This window comes from Oncorhynchus tshawytscha, linkage group LG19 (assembly GCF_018296145.1).
Source record: "Oncorhynchus tshawytscha isolate Ot180627B linkage group LG19, Otsh_v2.0, whole genome shotgun sequence".
Taxonomy (NCBI): Eukaryota; Metazoa; Chordata; class Actinopteri; order Salmoniformes; family Salmonidae; genus Oncorhynchus; species Oncorhynchus tshawytscha.
Window position 1 is genome coordinate 31,231,935 of NC_056447.1, and position 18,432 is coordinate 31,250,366.

The 18,432-nt window shown below is 41.2% G+C and overlaps 2 protein-coding genes across 2 annotated transcripts; both read left to right on the top strand.

Annotated features, from left to right (window-relative positions):
- The first annotated feature begins 997 nt into the window (after positions 1 to 997).
- gtf3c6 (general transcription factor IIIC, polypeptide 6, alpha) lies at positions 998 to 12,003 on the top strand. Its single transcript, XM_024379569.2, has 6 exons — positions 998 to 1,116; positions 10,473 to 10,553; positions 10,665 to 10,728; positions 11,087 to 11,131; positions 11,226 to 11,336; positions 11,750 to 12,003. The coding sequence occupies exons 1-6, from the start codon at positions 1,093 to 1,095 to the stop codon at positions 11,890 to 11,892; spliced, it is 468 nt and encodes a 155-aa protein (XP_024235337.1). The 5' UTR covers positions 998 to 1,092; the 3' UTR covers positions 11,893 to 12,003.
- Positions 12,004 to 12,403: 400 nt separating this feature from the next.
- Positions 12,404 to 18,223, top strand: LOC112218621 (calumenin-B). The gene is made up of 7 exons (XM_024379568.2): positions 12,404 to 12,560; positions 13,053 to 13,279; positions 13,390 to 13,583; positions 13,697 to 13,863; positions 13,975 to 14,035; positions 14,181 to 14,380; positions 14,470 to 18,223. Exons 2-7 carry the CDS (start codon positions 13,056 to 13,058, stop codon positions 14,572 to 14,574), a joined length of 951 nt encoding a protein of 316 aa, XP_024235336.1. The 5' UTR covers positions 12,404 to 12,560; positions 13,053 to 13,055; the 3' UTR covers positions 14,575 to 18,223.
- Positions 18,224 to 18,432: the final 209 nt, after the last annotated feature.

The window sequence follows — 18,432 nt, forward strand, 5'->3', positions numbered from 1 at the left end:
AACTGTAACTCAGTCAAATCTGAGGTCCAACCTGCTCTTAAAGACCCACATGGTGTGCATGCCTTTGTTCAAGAGCAGTTCTACCACAAGAGGCTGCTGAAGGGAGGACAGCTCATAATAATAGTTGGAATAGATTCAATGGAATGGAATGAAACACATGTTTGATACCATTCCCATTATTCTGTTCCAGTCATTACTAAGAGCCTGTCCTCCCCAATTAAGGTACCACCGGCCACCTGTGAGTTCTGCCATAGTGTTTCTACTAATAAGCTGATTAGTAGAATCAGGTGTGGTAGAATCGGACTTGAACATGAAGCCAACCCTGATACAAAATACTAACAAATCACAAACTGCTGGGAAACATCCATAAAAAGGTGAGTCATTAGACAAGTACAAAAGCACAAACAATTTGAAATAAACACAATTCAATTTATAGAATTACATTGAAAACTGGCATAAAGCTATGGAATTTAAACTTTTGCTAATTTAAATGTAATGTACAGAATATTGTGTATGAAATGTGGCTGCAAAATTAGCAGTGCCACTGCTGGGGGTGTAAACTCTGGAAAGTTGAAGTGCTCGCTTTTACAGCGACACAACGTACAGAAAATAGTGTACGGTGCAATATGGAAAAACTATTGGATTTAAGCTGATTGGCCACTATAATGGCCGCCAAAATGAGCAGCGAAGGTCCACTTGATGTACACTCTGTGCATTTGGAAATATAAAAGTGCTCCTGCGGACAATGGACCCACCTTTTACTGCGACACAAGTACAGATAATGTTGAACCTGTGCAATAAATGATAGGAGTACAGACACAAAAAAACATTGACTTTTTTTTAAGATTAAAAAAAGGCAACCTTTAAAAAATATTTCGATTGTTCTTTGTATGGTAACTATTATAACATATCGATATTTTTGCACATTTTCCATCATTTTCGCCGTAACTATTTATTAAACTGGAAAGGATTTATATTCTGAAGGAGTCCCAAACTTCGTGACCAGGAAGTACTTAGTTATTAGTGCCGGTTTCACAGCGGTGTGGGTCTTTGTTTATTATTCCCGGCAGTTTCTTATCGAGCATCGTGAATATGGAAGACGAATGGGAGGAGGAGGTAAGACCAAAGAGTAGTTTTCGTAACAGATAGTGACTTTGCTTATTCGACTCTGATTCCCTATGAAACGCCACTGGCACAGAATGAGAGCAGTTTGTGAAGCGACTACATAGAATTGACATTCCAGACGGAGATCTTTGGTTGGGTGATGTAACCATTTATTGCCGGATATAAAATACAAATTAGCAATCCATTTGATTTACCGAACAAATGTGCAGAGAGGTGTATTACAAAGCTGATCTAGTGAGAAGGCAAGAACCATATGCTCTCTCCTTCAACCTGTGAGCTAACACTTCCTGTTCACGTGGGTACATGTGAGTGCCCCATCCCCAATGGTGCTGCTCAATAATCTATCCTACCTCATGAAGTGTTCACTACTTTTTTTCTTGCACGCCGCCTCTCCCTCTGCCAGTGTGTTCCACATGACGTTGTCAGGCTGAACAGGGATTCAGGAAGGGGAATGCAGCTTTTTGATAGATGGCGTCCCTCAAGGAGTCAAGAAAGAGATTTCTATTCAGAAATGTAGAGTTTTCACTCGGAGTCGTTTTAATAGGATTTCAGGAAGAGGAATGGAGGGAAAAAGAGGATGAAAGGCTGAGGTTGAATCTGAAGATGGCAGAAAAGGAGATGGTGTGTCGAAGATTGTTGTCAAGTGCAAACAGAGTGAGCCGTACGCCATACTGAGTTCTGGCGGTGAAATTAATTAGGGCCAATTAAGTGACGTGGAAGGTGTGGTGAAGAGCTCGGAGTCCGACCCTTGCGTTGATGGACACGATAAAGAAGAATCTGGTCCAGTAGGAGTACATTTCTGGGAGAGAGTGGATCCTTGCTCTTTGCCAGATCTAGTTGTGGTTTCAGAGTGGGTGGGAAACAAGTTAGGTGTAGTTGAATCAGTGACGGTAACCCGTAGTGGACTGATAGTTTGTGTTACTTCCGCCCAGATGGAGTCGGCACTCATTGTCACGCAACTTAGATTAAGATCAGTTTCTTGCTTTCCTCATAGTAGCAGGGCATCATTGAAATGTGTGATTTTTGGGGTAGTGTTAAGTGTGGAGGTGAAGCAGTTGAACATTTCTGGTGTTTGTGATGGCGGCTGTTTTGTGCGCTGCAGACCCAGTGGGGAGCGTGGTGAAACAGAGGTGGCACAGTCTGTCTTTTTGATTCTCTACTTGAAAAAGTCATGTTAGGATATATCAGTTATCCTGTTAGATCTGTTGTGTAGAATCCACTGTAATGTTTCAGGTGCCATGTTTATTGTCGCAGCAGTTTGTAGGAGGGAGATTCCAAGATGTGGGAAGTGTGCTGGAGGGTATAGGACAGAGGATTATGTAGTTTAAGTGGATGAAGTTATGTGTCAACTGTAGGGGTTCCCATGTTGCAGGGGATTGGATGTGTCCTGTGCGAGTAAGGCAGGTTGAGTTGGTCAGAGTCAGAGCAGTGCAGAAAGTGGTGTATGCTGAGGCAGTGGAGAGAGTAGAGGAGGATGGTTTAAGGGTGAGGGATCCCTGTGAGTAATAGATGTGTGCCAGCACATAGGGATAGGCCAATGAGTGATCTATGCTTTAGTAAGGTTGGCTTCTTAGCATTCATAGCAATAGTTATTAACTGTACTGCAGAATGAAATGTAAATCACAGAAAATGGAATGGGGTAGTTGGTTTTTAATGACTGTAGGGTTAGTTGGAAGGGTTTTAAATTATTTTATTTTATTTTTCAGAAGGTATACTGGATTTATACTACAGTCCAGTTGGGGGTGGTAATGCAACATATTTTGGTATTTTATTAGGATCCCCATTAGCTGTTGCGAAAGCCACAGCTACTCTTCCTCCCAGAACATGGAACATTACATAATACAGAAAATTAATAGACAAGAACAGTTCAAAGATGGAACTACATACATTTAAAAGTGGCATGCATAACCTACATGTCAATACATACAAAATATCTAGGTTAAATAGGGGAGAAGCGTGAAGCTCTATATAATACTGTACGCTTTCTTGCATTTGTTCTGGATTTGGGGACTATGAAAAGACCCCTGATGGCATGTCTGCTCTGGTAAGTGTGTGTGTCAGAGCTAGGGTTGCAAAGGGTTGCAAACTTTCCGGGCAATTTTCCATGGGAAGTTAAGCCTGGTAATTTTGCTTGAATTCATCAAAAAGTTTAGCTTATAACAGGGAACCTTTTTTTGTGGGATACACATAAGGCAATTCTAGGTCTTGTGGCATATTTTGGTTAAACTATCCCCAATTCAATGGAATTGTAACCCTCTGCATGCACAGTGCATTCTTCCATCACATGTACAGCTGATTCTCAAGATCTTGCACACTAATAAGATGCTATTGAGTCCACACTACTACACTGTCTGAGCTAAGGACTACATGCTTTCTGGTAAGTTTTGTTTACAATACTGGGTGGGGTGAATAAATATGACTTTTTTTTTGTTAACTAGTAAATAGTAGCTTACAACAAAGGGTGTTTAAATCATTTATAACTTGTTAACAATTTCTGCTAGTTAGCTTTTGCTACCATGTGGGTTTTAGCTTGCTTGAGCCTGCTAACTGAGTGTTCATTCACCTGTTTCCATACATGTTTCTTTTAAAAACTTATTACAAAGGAGTTGTTTAATCTAACTGCTTAACTATTTACCTGTACATGGAATTGTATTTGTTTTTCTTTACTCGTTTTTTTCTAATCTTTACAGGAAAATGCCACGCGCACGATCTAATGTGTGGAGACATTTCACTGCAGCTAATGTAGGAAAAGCTGTGTATGTACATTTGCAAATACTGTGGCAAATCATATGTGACGAATGCAACAAAGATGCAAAATCATCTGGCCAAGGGCATAAAGTTCCCTCAGTGCTCACAACAAGCAACCTCTGACAAAAGTCTCTCTACTTCTATTCAAGGTGAAAATGATGAATCAGACACCTTATTGATAGCAACAGCTCATGGTCCTCCTGGAATCAGAAGCTTTTTTCACTCAATGGAGCAACTTGGTCAGAGAAATGCTGATGAATGTCTTGCTCGAGCTGTGTATGCAGCTGGTTCACCTCTGATGCTCACAGGCAATGTGTATTGGAAGAGATTTCTGAATGTTCTTCACCCAGCATACACCCCTCCAACCAGACATGCTTTATCTGCTCATTTGCTGATGCAGAGTTCAAGGGAAGATCAAGCAAATCATAGAGAAAGCAGACTGGATTGCAATCATCTCTGATGGGTGGTCGAATGTTTGTGGGCAAGGAATAATTAACTACATCTCCACCCCTCAACCAGTATTCAACAAGACAACAGACACACCTGTCTCTACATTGCAGATGTGCCGAAGACAGTCATCAATGACTTGGGCCACAGAATGTATTTGCACTGGTGACAGACAATGCTGCGAACATGAAGGCTGCTTGGTCTAAAGTGGAGGAGTCCTACCCTCACATCACACCCATTGGCTGTGCTGCTCATGCATTGAATCTGCTTATCAAGGACATCATACAAGAGAGCCAAGGAAATGGTTAGGTATGTGAACGGTATAGCAGCAATCTACCTCACCAAGCAAAGTGCGAAGAATAAGAGCACCACATTGAAGCTGTCCGGCAACACCCGTTGGGGTGGTGTTGTCATCATGTTTGACAATCTCCTGGAGGGGAAGGAGTCTCTCCAAAATATGGCCATATAACAGTCTGCTGATATGGACAGCCTCATCAAGAGGATCCTCCTGGTTGATGTATTTTGGGAGAGAGTGGTAAGCAGTCTGAAACTCCTGAAACCTTAGCCATTGCATGGATTGAGGGAGACAATGCCATCCTGTCTGATGTTCAGACTCTGCTTGCAGATGTATGTGAATAAGTTGCTCCAAGCAGTGGAAACTGTAGTTCTGAAATGCATCAAAAATCGTGAAGACTTCTGCCTGAAGCCCAAACACGCCGCAGCATACATGTTGGAGATGCAATATGGCAGTCGTGCCAACATATCTCATCAGCCACCTGATGGAAGGGACTGAGGCTCTTTCCCCTGTTGCCTCCATCATCCTCCAAATCCTACCAACATCCTTGTTTGGGAACACACACACCAAATCACGCAACAGGCTGACCAATACAAGGGTTGAAAAATCTGTGGCCATCCGGGCAAATTTGATGCTTTTTGAGCCTGACAACAAGCCATCCTCAACTAGGTTGGAAAGTGAAAGTGAAGATGAGGCCTCACAGTCTGTTCTAGAGGTGGACATTGAGGTCCAGGGAGAAGACATGGAATCCTGAGAGGAAGGCAACCAAAGCTTTAGTTTCTAGACTATCATTCGACAGATGAATGGTAAATGTTTTTGTGAGATGCGATGGATCATTGGGATCATTCAATGTTCCCTTTCTTTTGTTATTCATTGAAATCCCATGTGAAGAGTCAACTCATTTAAAGTTCAATTCGTAACAAAAATTATTATTTTTCTATTGGATGGATTTAATCATTTGCAATTATGTCTACTTGTGATTAGAGGTCGACCGATTATGATTTTTCAACACCGATACCGATTTATTGGAGGGCCAAAAAAGCCGATACCTATTAATCGGGCGGTTTTTATTTTATTTTTTTTAAATAAATAAAGAAGTTTAATATAAATGTATTTGTAATAATGACAATTACAACAATACTGAATGAACGCTTATTTTAACTTAATATAATACATCAATAAAATCAATTTAGCCTCAAGTAAATAATGAAACATGTTCAATTTGGTTTATAATGCAAAACAAAGTTTTTTTTGCAAATAAATTAATAAAAAATCCTACAATGTGATTTTCTGGATTTTTTTCCCCCCTCATTTTGTCTGTCATAGTTGAAGTGTGCCTATGATGAAAATTACAGGCCTCTTCTTTTTAAGTGGGAGAACTTGCACAATTGGTGGCTAAGTAAATACTTTTTTGCCCCACTGTATATGTTTGGGGAGTTTCCGACATGCCTTTTGGCGAACACCAAATGTGTTTGCTTATTTTTTCTTTAAGCAATAGCTTTTTTTCTGGCCACTCTTCTGTAAAGCCCAGCTCTGTGGAGTGTACAGTTTAAAGTGGTCCTATGGACAGATGGACTCCGATCTATGGACTCCGATCTCCGCCGTGGAGCTTTGCAGCTCCTTCAGGGTTATCTTTGGTCTCTTTGTTGCCCCTCTGACTAATGAGAGGCAACAAAGAGACCTGGTCTGTGAGTTTTGGTGGGTGGCCCTCTCTTGGCAGGTTTGTTTTTGTGCCATTATTCATTCCATTTATAAATAATGGATTTAATGGTGCTGTGTGGGATGTTCAAAGTTTCTGATATTTTTTTATAACCCAACCCTGATCTGTACTTCTCCACAACTTGGTCCCTGACCTGTTTGGAGAGCTCATTGGTCTTCATAGTGCTGCTTGCTTGGTGGTGCTCCTTTCTTAGTGGTGTTGCAGACTCTGGGGCCTATCAGAACAGGTGTGTGTGTATATACTGAGATCATGTGACTCTTAGATCCACACAGGTAGATTTAATTTTTTTTTTTTTTTTTTAACTATGTGACTTCTGAAGGTCATTGGTTGCACCAGATCGTATTTAGGGTCTTGATAGCAAAGAGGATGAATACATATGCACCCACCACTTTTGTTTTTATATATTTTTTTTTTACATTTTTTGAAACCTATACCTTCACCAATTTGGACTTTTGTATATGTACATTACATGACATCCAAATAATATATTTAAATTGGAGGTTGTAATGCAACAAAATAGGAAAAACACAATGGGGGGTGAATACTTTTGCAAGGCACTGTATATGTTTTGACTATGACAGTTTACAATCTTAGGTAACAATTAGTCTCCTCAACTCGTTCAACAGCCACACCATTCATTACCAGATTCAGCTAAGGTCTAGCACTTAAGGAATGATTTGTACCAAATACAATGCTCTTAGTTTTAGAGATGTTCAGGACCAATTTATTACTGGCCACCCATTCCAAAACTGACTGCAACTCCTTGTTAAGGGTTTCAGTGACTTCATTAGCTGTGGTTGCTGATGCGTAAATGGTTGAATCATCAGCATACATGGACACACAGGCTTTGTTTTAATGCCAGTGGCAGGTCATTGGTAAAAATAGAAAAGAGTAGAGGGTCTAGAGAAATGCACCACGCGGAATGACTTTGGCTTCCCTTCAGGCCTGAGGACAAACACCTTCCTCTAGATTCCGATTAAATATATGACGGATAGGAGTGGTTATAGACTCAGTTACCATCCTCAGTAGCCTTCCATCTAAATTTTCAATGCCAGGTTTGTCATTATTGATCAATAACAATTTTTCTACCTCTCCCAAACTATTCTAACTTAAAATGCTTTTCTTTCATAATTTTTTTAATTCATGAATACGATGGCTCACTGTTTGTTGCCATTTCCTGCTTAAGTTTACACACTTTGCCAATTAAGTAATTATTAGAATAATTGCCAACATCAAGTGGTTTTGTGATAAGTCATCTGATTCGATGAAAGATGCAGTTTAATGTTTCTCTGTCCATAATTTAAAGTACTCAAGTTTTATATCATTGATCATGGTATAGTTTATTTTTGTTAAAAGTTTAGTCATATTTCTCAATTTGCAGTAAGTCAGCCAGTTAGATGTGCAGCCAGACTTATTAGCCACTCCTTTTACCCCATCTCTTTCAACCATACAGTTTTTCAATTCCTCATTAATCCATTGAGCCTTAACAGTTCTAATAGAAATGGACTGACTAGGTGCATGTTTATCAATCATTTGAAGAAGCAATTTCATAAATTCATCAAGTGCAGTGTCTAGATGCTCCTTAATAATCACATCAGACCAACACATTCTTTACATCCACATAAGGGTCACAGCAAAATCTTGTGTGTTCTTTTATACACTATTTTAGGCCCAGATTTTGAAACAATGTTTCTTCTAGATATAGCCATTATATTGTGATCACTGCATCCAATGGGTAAGGATACAGCTAGAACAAAAGTGTGACCTTGTTCTTGTAGTGTCTGTAAACACCCTGGTAGGTTGATTAGTAACCTGAACCAGATTACAGGCAGCGGTTACAGTGAGAAGCTTCCTCTTGAGCAAACAGCTTGATGAAAACCAGTCAATATTCAGGTCCTCAAGAAAGTAGACCTCTGTTTACGTCACATACACTATCAAGCATTTCATACATATTATTTAGTTACTGACTGTTAGCACTTGGTGGCCTATAGCAATAGGCTTTACATGAGGCAGGTGAACCTGCAGGCGCAACACTTCAATAACACTTGACATAAGGTCTTCTCTAAGCATTACTGGGATATGGCTCTGTGTGTGTATATCTCAGTGCCTTCGGGAAGTATTCAGAGCCCTTGACTTTTGTCACATTTTGCTACGTTACAGCCTTATTCTAAGATTGCTGAGGATTTTTATTTAATCAATCAACACACAATACCCAATAATGACAGTGAAAAACTGGTTTTTAGAAAACAAAAAAACAGATTCCTTAATTACTTAAGTATTCAGACCCTTTGCTATGGAACTCGAAATTGGGCGCAGGTGAGTCCTGTTTCCGTTGATCATCCTTGAGATGTTTATACAACTTGTTTGGAGTCCACCTGTGGTAAATTTAATTGTTGGACTTGATTTGGAAAGGAACACATCTGTCTATATAAGGTCCCACAGTTGACAGTGCATATCAGAGCAAACACCAAGCCACGAGGTTGAAGGAATTGTCCATAGGGCTCCGAGACGACAGGATTGTGTCAATGCACAGATCTGGGGAGGGGTACCAAAGAATTTCTGCAGCATTGAATGTCCCTAAGAACACAGTGGCCTCCATCATTCTTAAATGGAGGAAGTTTGGAACCACCAACCTGAGCAATTGGGGAGAAGGGCCTTGGTCACGGAGGTGACCAAAAACCCAAAGGTCACTCTGACAGAGCCCTAGAGTTCCTCTGTGGAGATGGGAGAACCTTCCAGAAGGACAACCATCTCTGCAGCACTCCACCAATCAGGCCTTTATGGTAGAGTGGCCAGACGGAAGCCACTCCTCAGTAAAAGGCACATCACAGCCCGCTTGGAGATAGCTGAATGACACCTGAAGACTCTCAGACCATGAGAAACAAGATTCTCTGATCTGATGAAACCAAGATGACTATTTTGGCCTGAATGCCGAGCATCACGTCTGGAGGAAACCTGGCTACACCCCCCCTTTCTGAAGGCACTGTGTGTGAGCTATATTGCAGAGTTGAAGTCAAATTTACATACACTTAGGTTGGAGTCATTAAAACTAGTTTCTTGTTATCAAACTATAGTTTTGGCAAGTCGGTTAGGACATCTACTTTGTGCATGACACAAGTCAGTTAGGACATCTACTTTGTACATGACACAAGTAATTTTTCCAACAATTTTTTACAGACAAGTGAAATAATCTAACCCACTGTATCACAATTCCAGTGGGTCAGAAGTTTACATACACTAAGTTGACTGTGCCTATAAGCAGCTTGGAAAATTCCAGAAAATAATTACATGACTTTAGAAGCTTCTGATAGACTAATTGACATCATTTGAGTCAATTGGAGGTGTACCTGTGGATGTATTTCAAGGCCTACCTTCAAACTCCGTGCCTCTGCTTCACATCCATGGGAAAATCAAAAGAAATCAGCCAAGACCTCAGAAAAGATATTGTAGACCACAAGTCTGGTTCATCCTTGGGAGCAATTTCCAAACGCCTGAAGGTACCAGGCCACTCAGCCTGAACGGCCGCTCAAAACCACCATAAAAAAAAAAGACTACGATTTGTAACTGCACATGGGGACAAAGATCGTACTTTTTGGAGAAATGTCCTCTGGTCTGATGAAACAAAAATAGAACTGTTCGGCCATAATGACCATCGTTATGTTTGGAGGAAAAAGGGGGGCTTGCAAGCCAAAGAACACCATCCCAACCATGAAGCACGGGGGTGGCAGCATCATGTTGTGGGGGTGCTTTGCTGCAGGAGGGACTGGTGCACTTCACCGCCTTTTAAACTCCCCCGAAGGTTGAAGACTTCCCACAAATCTAAAAGCATTGGATTGGTCGGGCTGGAGGGAGTTTTCACCGTATTTCCTATACCAGCCAGTCACTTCCTTTTCATATCAGTGAAGGGAAATTAACAAGTGCACACTTTGGGAGAAATAAGAGTATTGGGATGCACCCGTAGTGTAGAAATGGCTCCTACAGTATTCTAGAGACCTCTGGTAAGTCTTAGCCAACACATTTTATGGTGGACAATGACATCTAGTGTTTGTTGTGATCAGATACACCCTCTATCATGGAAAAATGACTGAAGACAATTTCTTAAATGTTCTGCACCTCTCTTTCTCCCTCTCTTTTTAGGAGCAGTTGGTTGTGGTTGAGCTCTCTGGTATAATTAACTCAGATTTTTTGACCAAGTGTCAGGGAACCTGCAAGATACTGGTGAGTGATCTGGCTTCCCCTTCTCGCGCGCTACAGTAGGTAGCAAAGCGAATGTTCAATGAATCCTTTACATTCCTCCTCCTGTTGACTTTCTTATTTGTTGAATTGAAGGACATTGACAGTGAGCAGCCAATGATGCAGGTGGGAAGATACGTGTTTGCGGGAGAGTATGACGGTAAGTGTATTCATTATTGGTGGATTCTATTTGCTTATGCCTGACATGTTTGCTGAATGTATAATGAACCCCTTGCCCCTCCTCCCTAGGTACACTTTAGATCTGAAGGGACAGGCAACTCAACATGTCACTTGTTGCATCTTGCCTACTGATAGACTAGGTGTCTAGAGAAGATGGGCTAGGGGTCTGTTTTTTAATACAACATTTGTGTTATCCATTTTCCAGTAAAGTACATGTAGTTCTACATGTTTAGGAGTAGTGTTATTAGTGCCCTGTTGTGATACTGAGTTACAGACTGAGTGTCTGTTTAACTCTCCCCTCTCTGGCTCTCTCTTCTCTCCCCCATATCTCCTGACAGATGCCTTGGGCACCTGTGTGCTCTTCGAGGAGGGACAGTCGAGTGGTGAGTATTGACGAGTGGTGAGTTTCATAGAGATGAACTGATCTTCACTCTAAGTTCTCTCTCCTCTCTTCTCTCTCGTGTGTGTTTGTTTTAGGGGCAGACCCTGAAGCCAGTCCAGAGCTGAGCTATAAGTGCCACACCGTTAAGAGACTGATGATGCAGAGAACCTTCCTTGCTGAGAAAAAGGAAGGAGACAACAGCTCAGGTTACACACACACACACACACAGTGAGCCCTCACGCTCACATACCAACACACACACATACTGTTGTGCTATGCTCTCTATTTTGGATCAGTACTGGGGTCCTCTGGAGCTCTGTTGTTAGAGCATGGAGCTTGCAACAACTGTAAAGTTGTTTTTGATTCCTCGGACCACCCATACGTAAAAATGTATGCGTGTATGACAATGTCGCTTTGGATAAAAGCTTCTGCCAAATGGCATAATTAATGTAATTAAATTTGCCGGGGTTGGACTTTTGCTTCTAGTGACTCCATTCAATGCAAATTTTACTGCGCAATACCTTTTTGTAGCCGAAGTCAAACTTTGAGATGCTTGAATTTAGCTGTTTTTTTATGTGACATGAAGATGCTTGAATGTGGCTGTTTGTTGCTGTTGCAGGAGACTTTCAGTTTCAGCCACTGAGTGACGGAATGTCCCCAGCCAGACTCGACTCACTCTCTCACTTCATCCAGAACCCAAAGAGGACCTCCAAGCCAGCAGGGGAAGGGGGAGCACACACGATGGGGCAGAAGACTGGGTAGAGGGGTCAGGCAGGACACTGTCAGCAACCCCATTAATTAGGTTTTACCTCTGCTTTGTAATTATATTTTTGTACTGTGTATGTTGTTGAAATAAATATGACGCTTTCTAGACGTGTTGTGTTTGATTACCGTATTCTAGTACTTAATAGATGGGATATTACCGTAGTCTAGTACTTAATAGATGGGATATTTCCTGATTTAGCCTGGAATTGAGAACTGCTTGAATCTCTATTTTATCGCCATCACCTCATTCTTTCATTTCAGAATATCCCCACTCAGTTGGAATGTCAATGATTGATGATGAAATGGGCATGCAGCTTGAGGGGATGCACTCATGCATATCCTACTAATGAACTTGGTTGTGTGATGCAGTTAAAAAACACTAATGTCACAACAAGAAATAAAAGTCAACGTTAGAAAGTTGGTTTGATAAGTGCTGCTCTTTTTTTGGGAATGGGGAAAATATTTAAAAACATTACACGCTCATAGCGTGAGGACGTGGCGGTTATTAACCAATCAAAAGGCCGAAGCTGTCCAGAAGTGGAGTAATGGCGGAGCGGTATGAAACAAGCTAATCTTAGTACAGGAAACGACTTTACTACGGCGATGGGTGTGTATCCGGAGTAGATGACGTTGACGGTCAAAATCGAACGACTTCAGAAAGACCGGTGAGTAAAATATCACTTTTACGCATACCTAAATTCACAGTGCATCTGTTTTATCCTGCTAAATTGTTGTAACATTAAACGCTATACGCTGACATGAACAGTGCATTTATTTCAACAGATGTCGAGCTAGCAAGCATGCTTATTTGCTAACGTTAGCTTGCTTGCTAATTGGCTGCACAGCAGGGTAAGACTAACATAAAGCCAACTAGCTATCCATGTCATGTAAAAAAAAAACGTAGCTAGTTCAGACAGAAACGGTGGAGCCACAGATGAATAGGGGAAACTGCGATTGTTATATCTTTGGTGGAACTAGCTACCTCATCACACACTCACTGATCACGTTGATATCCGGCTAGATTTCTAGCTTGCTAAGGCCGTTACTATTAGTATGGTTAAACTAAAGATGGTCATGACGAATTCCTGTCGTAAACTCAATACACTGACATAATCATATTGTTGTAAGCATCTGTCTGTCTGTCGTGTGTGTGTCAGAGTATGGCGCTGCGGCCGTTGGTCATGTGTTTTGCGCTGTGCGTGGTGCACGCCTCCAGTAAACCCACCATCGACAAGAAGGACCGTGTCATTCATGACGACCTGCTTAGCAACCGCAACCATGACGACGCAGATAACTTTGATTATGACCATGAAGCGTTTCTTGGACAGGATGAGGCCAAGACCTTCGATCAGCTCACACCTGAAGAGAGCAAGGAGAGATTGGGGTAACACACCCACACACAAATACACAGATGCTGCATCTCGTTTAGAAGCGAGAGAAATAGATTTGTATTGAAAAGATGGATTTACACCCTTCATCTCTCTCTCCCTACAGTATGTTGGTAGAGCGTATAGATGAGGACAAGAATGGGTATGTGTCAGTAGAGGAGATGAAGAAGTGGATCAAACACAGTCAGAAGAGGTGGATCTATGATGATGTGGACCGCCAGTGGAAAGGTCATGACCTTAACGGAGATGGACTGGTGTCCTGGGAGGAGTACAAGAATGCCACATACGGATACATACTGGGTATGGGCACACACTCTGAACGAGTATAAGAATGGAGCTTATGACCCCTGACAAGTGCCTTTTTACTGGAAGGTCTGACTTAAACTTTTTTAATTGGTATGTGTGCCCCTAAGATGATCCAGACCCAGAAGATGGCTTCAGCTACAGACAGATGATGTCACGTGACGAGAGGAGATTCAAAATGGCCGACCTGGACGCTGACCTGAAGGCCAATAAAGAGGAGTTTACAGCCTTCCTCCATCCTGAGGAGTACGACCATATGAAGGATATAGTTGTACTGGTGGGTCACACACCCACACACACAGTATTTATTTTGTAATACAAGCACGATTTCTTTATTGTCTAAGGTAGCCAGCCAGTAACATATTTGTGCCAATACCTTCTCCTGTAGGAGACCATGGAGGACATTGATAAAAATGGAGACGGCTTCATAGATCTGGAGGAGTACATAGGTGAGTTATAACCTGTAATAACACCTTGAGTACATGAGTGCATTATAACCTGTAATAACACCTGAATCAGTACATGGGGGACACATAGTTATAACATATCAGCATCTCTCTTTTCCTCTTCTCTTCCCTCCTACTCCTCCTCTAGGTGACATGTATAACCAGGAGGGTGATCCTTCAGAGCCAGAGTGGGTGAAGACAGAACGAGAACAGTTTACAGAGTTCAGAGATAAAAACAAAGATGGCCGCATGGACAAGGAGGAGACCAGAGACTGGATCCTCCCTTCAGACTACGACCATGCAGAGGCAGAAGCCAAACATCTGGTCTACGAGTCAGATAATGACAAGGTGTGTGTGTGTGTGTGTGTGCGTGCGTGCGTGCACCGGAACAGAGCGCATCTAACAAAAGATTGTTTTCTCTCCCCCTCTCTCTGTAGGACGGCCATCTGACCAAGGCAGAGATCGTAGAGAAGTATGACCTCTTCGTTGGCAGCCAGGCTACTGACTTTGGAGAAGCCTTGGCAAGACATGATGAATTCTAACCTTCCACTTCCCACACAGGGTTGGGCTCAATTCAGTCATGGAGTTGAAATCCCAATTAAAAACACTATATGGAGAATAGGGTGACGTTTCACACTAGTGTACTAAGTAGTGTACGAGTTTGGATATCAAGACACACCTCCTGGTTTGGCTCCACCTCCACCATCCTCTCGTCCAATCCGGACAATGGAAAGGATATACAGCATTTCCTTTGTCTTCGTTTGCAGATCAACTTTGTTTTTGTAAAAAGTGACAGAATACAGATGTTAGTGTTTGTTTTGGTAGCCTTGTTTGAACAATGTGTCAGGTGTGCAATGAAGGGCAGAACTGTGCATGTTGTGGTCATTTCAGGTTTCAATTCAGGAAGTGAGTAAAAATTCAATAGAAAAAGTGAATTGATCCCAACCCTGGTGTTTGTTCTGCTATGCACTGGACTATGAAGGGGAGATGTACAGTGCCCTCTACTAATATTGGCACCCTTGGTGAATATGAGCAAACGGGCTGTGAAAAAAAAAATGTATTTGTTTATCCTTTTGATCTTTCTTTCAATATATTCACATAAATCTAACCTTTTAATTAAAGTAAAATTATTTGAAAAAAATGTATCATAAAACAAATAATTTTCTCTGTATGCCACAATTATTGGCTCCCCTTCATTCAATACTTTGTGCAACCTCCCTTTGTCACGATAACAGCTCTGAGACTCCTATAATACGTAATGAGGTTGGAGAACACATGGCAAGGGATCTGAGACCATTCCTCCAAACAGAATCTCTTCAGATTCTGAGGTCCACTCTCCTCTTCAGCTCATCCCACAGGTTTTCTATGGGGTTTAGGCCAGGGGACTGGGATGGCCATGGCAAAATCTTGATTCTGTGGTCAGTGAACCATTTTTGTGTTGATTTTGAGGAGTGCTTTGGATCATGTACTGCTGAAAGGTCCAACCATGTCCCAGTTTATATCTGCTGGTACTTGTCCATGATACCATTTTTCCTAACAAGTTGTCTAGGGCCTTTGGAAGAAAAACAGCCCCATAACATCAAAGATCCACCACCATACTTCACAGTGGGGATGAGGTACTTTTTTACATGGCTATCTTTGTCTATGCCAGACCTACCTCTGGTGTTTGTTTCCAAAAAGCTCTATTTTGGTCTCATCTGACCATAGAACCCAGTTCCATTGAAAGCTCCGGTAAAGTTTTGCAAAATGTAGGCACTTGAGTTTGACAGCAAAGGCTTTTTTTTTGGCAACTCTCCCAAACAACTTGTGGTTATGTAGGTGCGTCTGATTGTAGTTTTGGAGACTTTCGGATCCCAAGACCCAACTAACGTCTGCAATTCACCAGCTGTGATCCTTGAAGATTTTTTGGCCACTCGAACCATCCTTGCTGCGTGGGGTCAATATAGACACACGTCCTCTTCCAGGCTGATTGTTAACTTCTCTCCAGTTGCTTTAAACTTCTTAATTATTGACCTGATAGTGGAAATGGGCATTTTCAACCATCGGGTCTTTCTTATAGTGATTGATGATGGGAATTTGACCTGTGTGTCACCTCATATTTATACCCCAGTGAAACGGGAATTCATGGCTTACCACTTATGTGTTCCTAATCATTCAGGTGAACTTAATGTAAAATATTAATGTGAATATACTTCAGTTAGATTTTACCTATAAGAATATCTAGGAGTGCCAATAATTGTGGCACATGCTTCGTCAAAAAATATTTATTTCACAATTTTTTTTCTCAATTTTACTTTAATTAAAAGTTACAGTTTTGTGAATATTTGGAATGAAAGACCAAAAGGATAAAGAGTAAAGATTTTTTTTTTTTCACAGCCCGTTTTGTGAATATTTACTAAGGGTGCCAATATTGGTGGAGGGCACTATAACACGGTCCACTCTATAAGCTACTACCACAAACTGCTCTTTTGATTTCATTGGCTAGCAGTGTCTTCATCCCACCACTCCCCAAATGTGGCCAATCCTCCCAGGGTTAAGGTTAGTGGTTGTAGCCCAGGGATAATCAACTAGATTCACCCGTGGGACGATTTTTAATATATTTTTTATTGAGTGGATGGTCGAGGGGCCAGAACAAAATGAAGCAATAAGGCCCGATGGGGTGTAGTATATGGCCAATATACCACGGCTGTACCAAGGGCTGTTATGCACGATGCAGCGCAGAGTGCCTGGATACAGTCCTTAGCTGTGGTATATTGGCCATATACCACAAACCTGCGGTGCCTTATTACCATTATAAACTGGTTACTAAAAATAAATGTTTTGTCATAACTGTGGTATACGGTATGATATTCTACAGCTGTCAGCTAATCAGCATTCAGGGCTTGAACCACTCAGTTTATAATTACAAATCATTTGTAGACTGCAAATTGACTGCAATAAGACCAAACACATTTGACTAAAACATAATAATTTCAAACCTTGCTTACATTTGTATACGATCCACGTGTCTATTATGCATGGGTATACTTGAACGGATTTCTTAAATCAAAGTCAGTTGGACCTAATTTCCTAGTGTTTTTACAGTCTTATGTGTGACAATGTAAAACAAATGATGTCATTGTTTTTTTTGGCTCAGAAAACTCGGGCCGCTTGCCACCAGTTGGGAAACACTGTTGTAGCTCATGGAGTGGGCCTCATCAAAGCCTCGTGAAGACTGTTTGGACGCGTGCAATACAACACCACCATAGGGACCGGGGTGTGTGTCGGCCAATAGCGGTCCCCCGTGTCCCCTGTGTGCAGGTTTTAGTTCCTACATGTGTGTAGGAGCTTGGCTCAATTAGGGGTTAGATCAGTTATTTTTTATTATTTACTTCAGTCTGGGCACCCTCTGGGTCGTACATTTCTGATCTAGTACCTGTACTAGCACAACATATTTATAGCCCTGTGTTAGTACAGGGCTGGAACAAAAATGCAAAACACGGGTGTTTCACTCAAGGACCAGAGTTGCGAAACACTGGATGGGAAATAGAGAGAAACTGTAGGACTCTTTCCTCCTTTCTTTCTCTCTTGCTGTGTGTGTCCCTCCACTGAGTGCCTCCTTTAGTTTTATTTTGGTATCTACTGAATAGTCTTCTGTACTACACACACATACTACATATGTTTGGAGGTTTATGAAAGTATTATTTCTCCTGTCCAGTCTTCTTCCTTAGTTATAGTCGTCAGACTGTATAATAATTGTATAACACCTGATATTTAGTGTATAACCCTCTATAACCACTGTTGTTGATCTGGTTCAACTTCTCTTAATCCCTCTGCCATCAGGGCTACATGATAATGACATGAACAGTCATAACTCTTGGTACAAAGTCAGTTTTGATAAACTGACACCAGAAGTAGGACTTTTTATGACATGTTATGTCATGTTTTCAACAGTGTTATTTATGTAGGTCTTGTGACAGAGGTTTCTAGTAAAGTGTTTCCATTGTCTTTATAAAATATAATGTTATAATAATGTATATGCTATAATGTATATGATGTAGCTGTTTTTTACATGATCAATCCAGCGCCATGCCTATCAGTAGTGATGACCCTGTACATACCCTGTCACCTGTTGCCTTGTTGACAGTGTGTGCTGTTGTCAATCAGGTGGAAAAGTGTTTTTCTGATTAAAAGGATGTTGTGGAGGTTTTATACAAGTATAACTAATCATTCTAATTCTAAGGGTGCTATGTTACCCTTATCAGATAGTTTTAGACCAATCTGAATCAAATCTATTTTACCACATATGTGACAACCAAGACTAGAACCTTGAGGCCAACCTAGACATTTGATTGAATTGCCATTCAGTTTATTTAAAAAATGAACCGGGAAAAAGAATACAGTTGGGGAATCTTAGAACC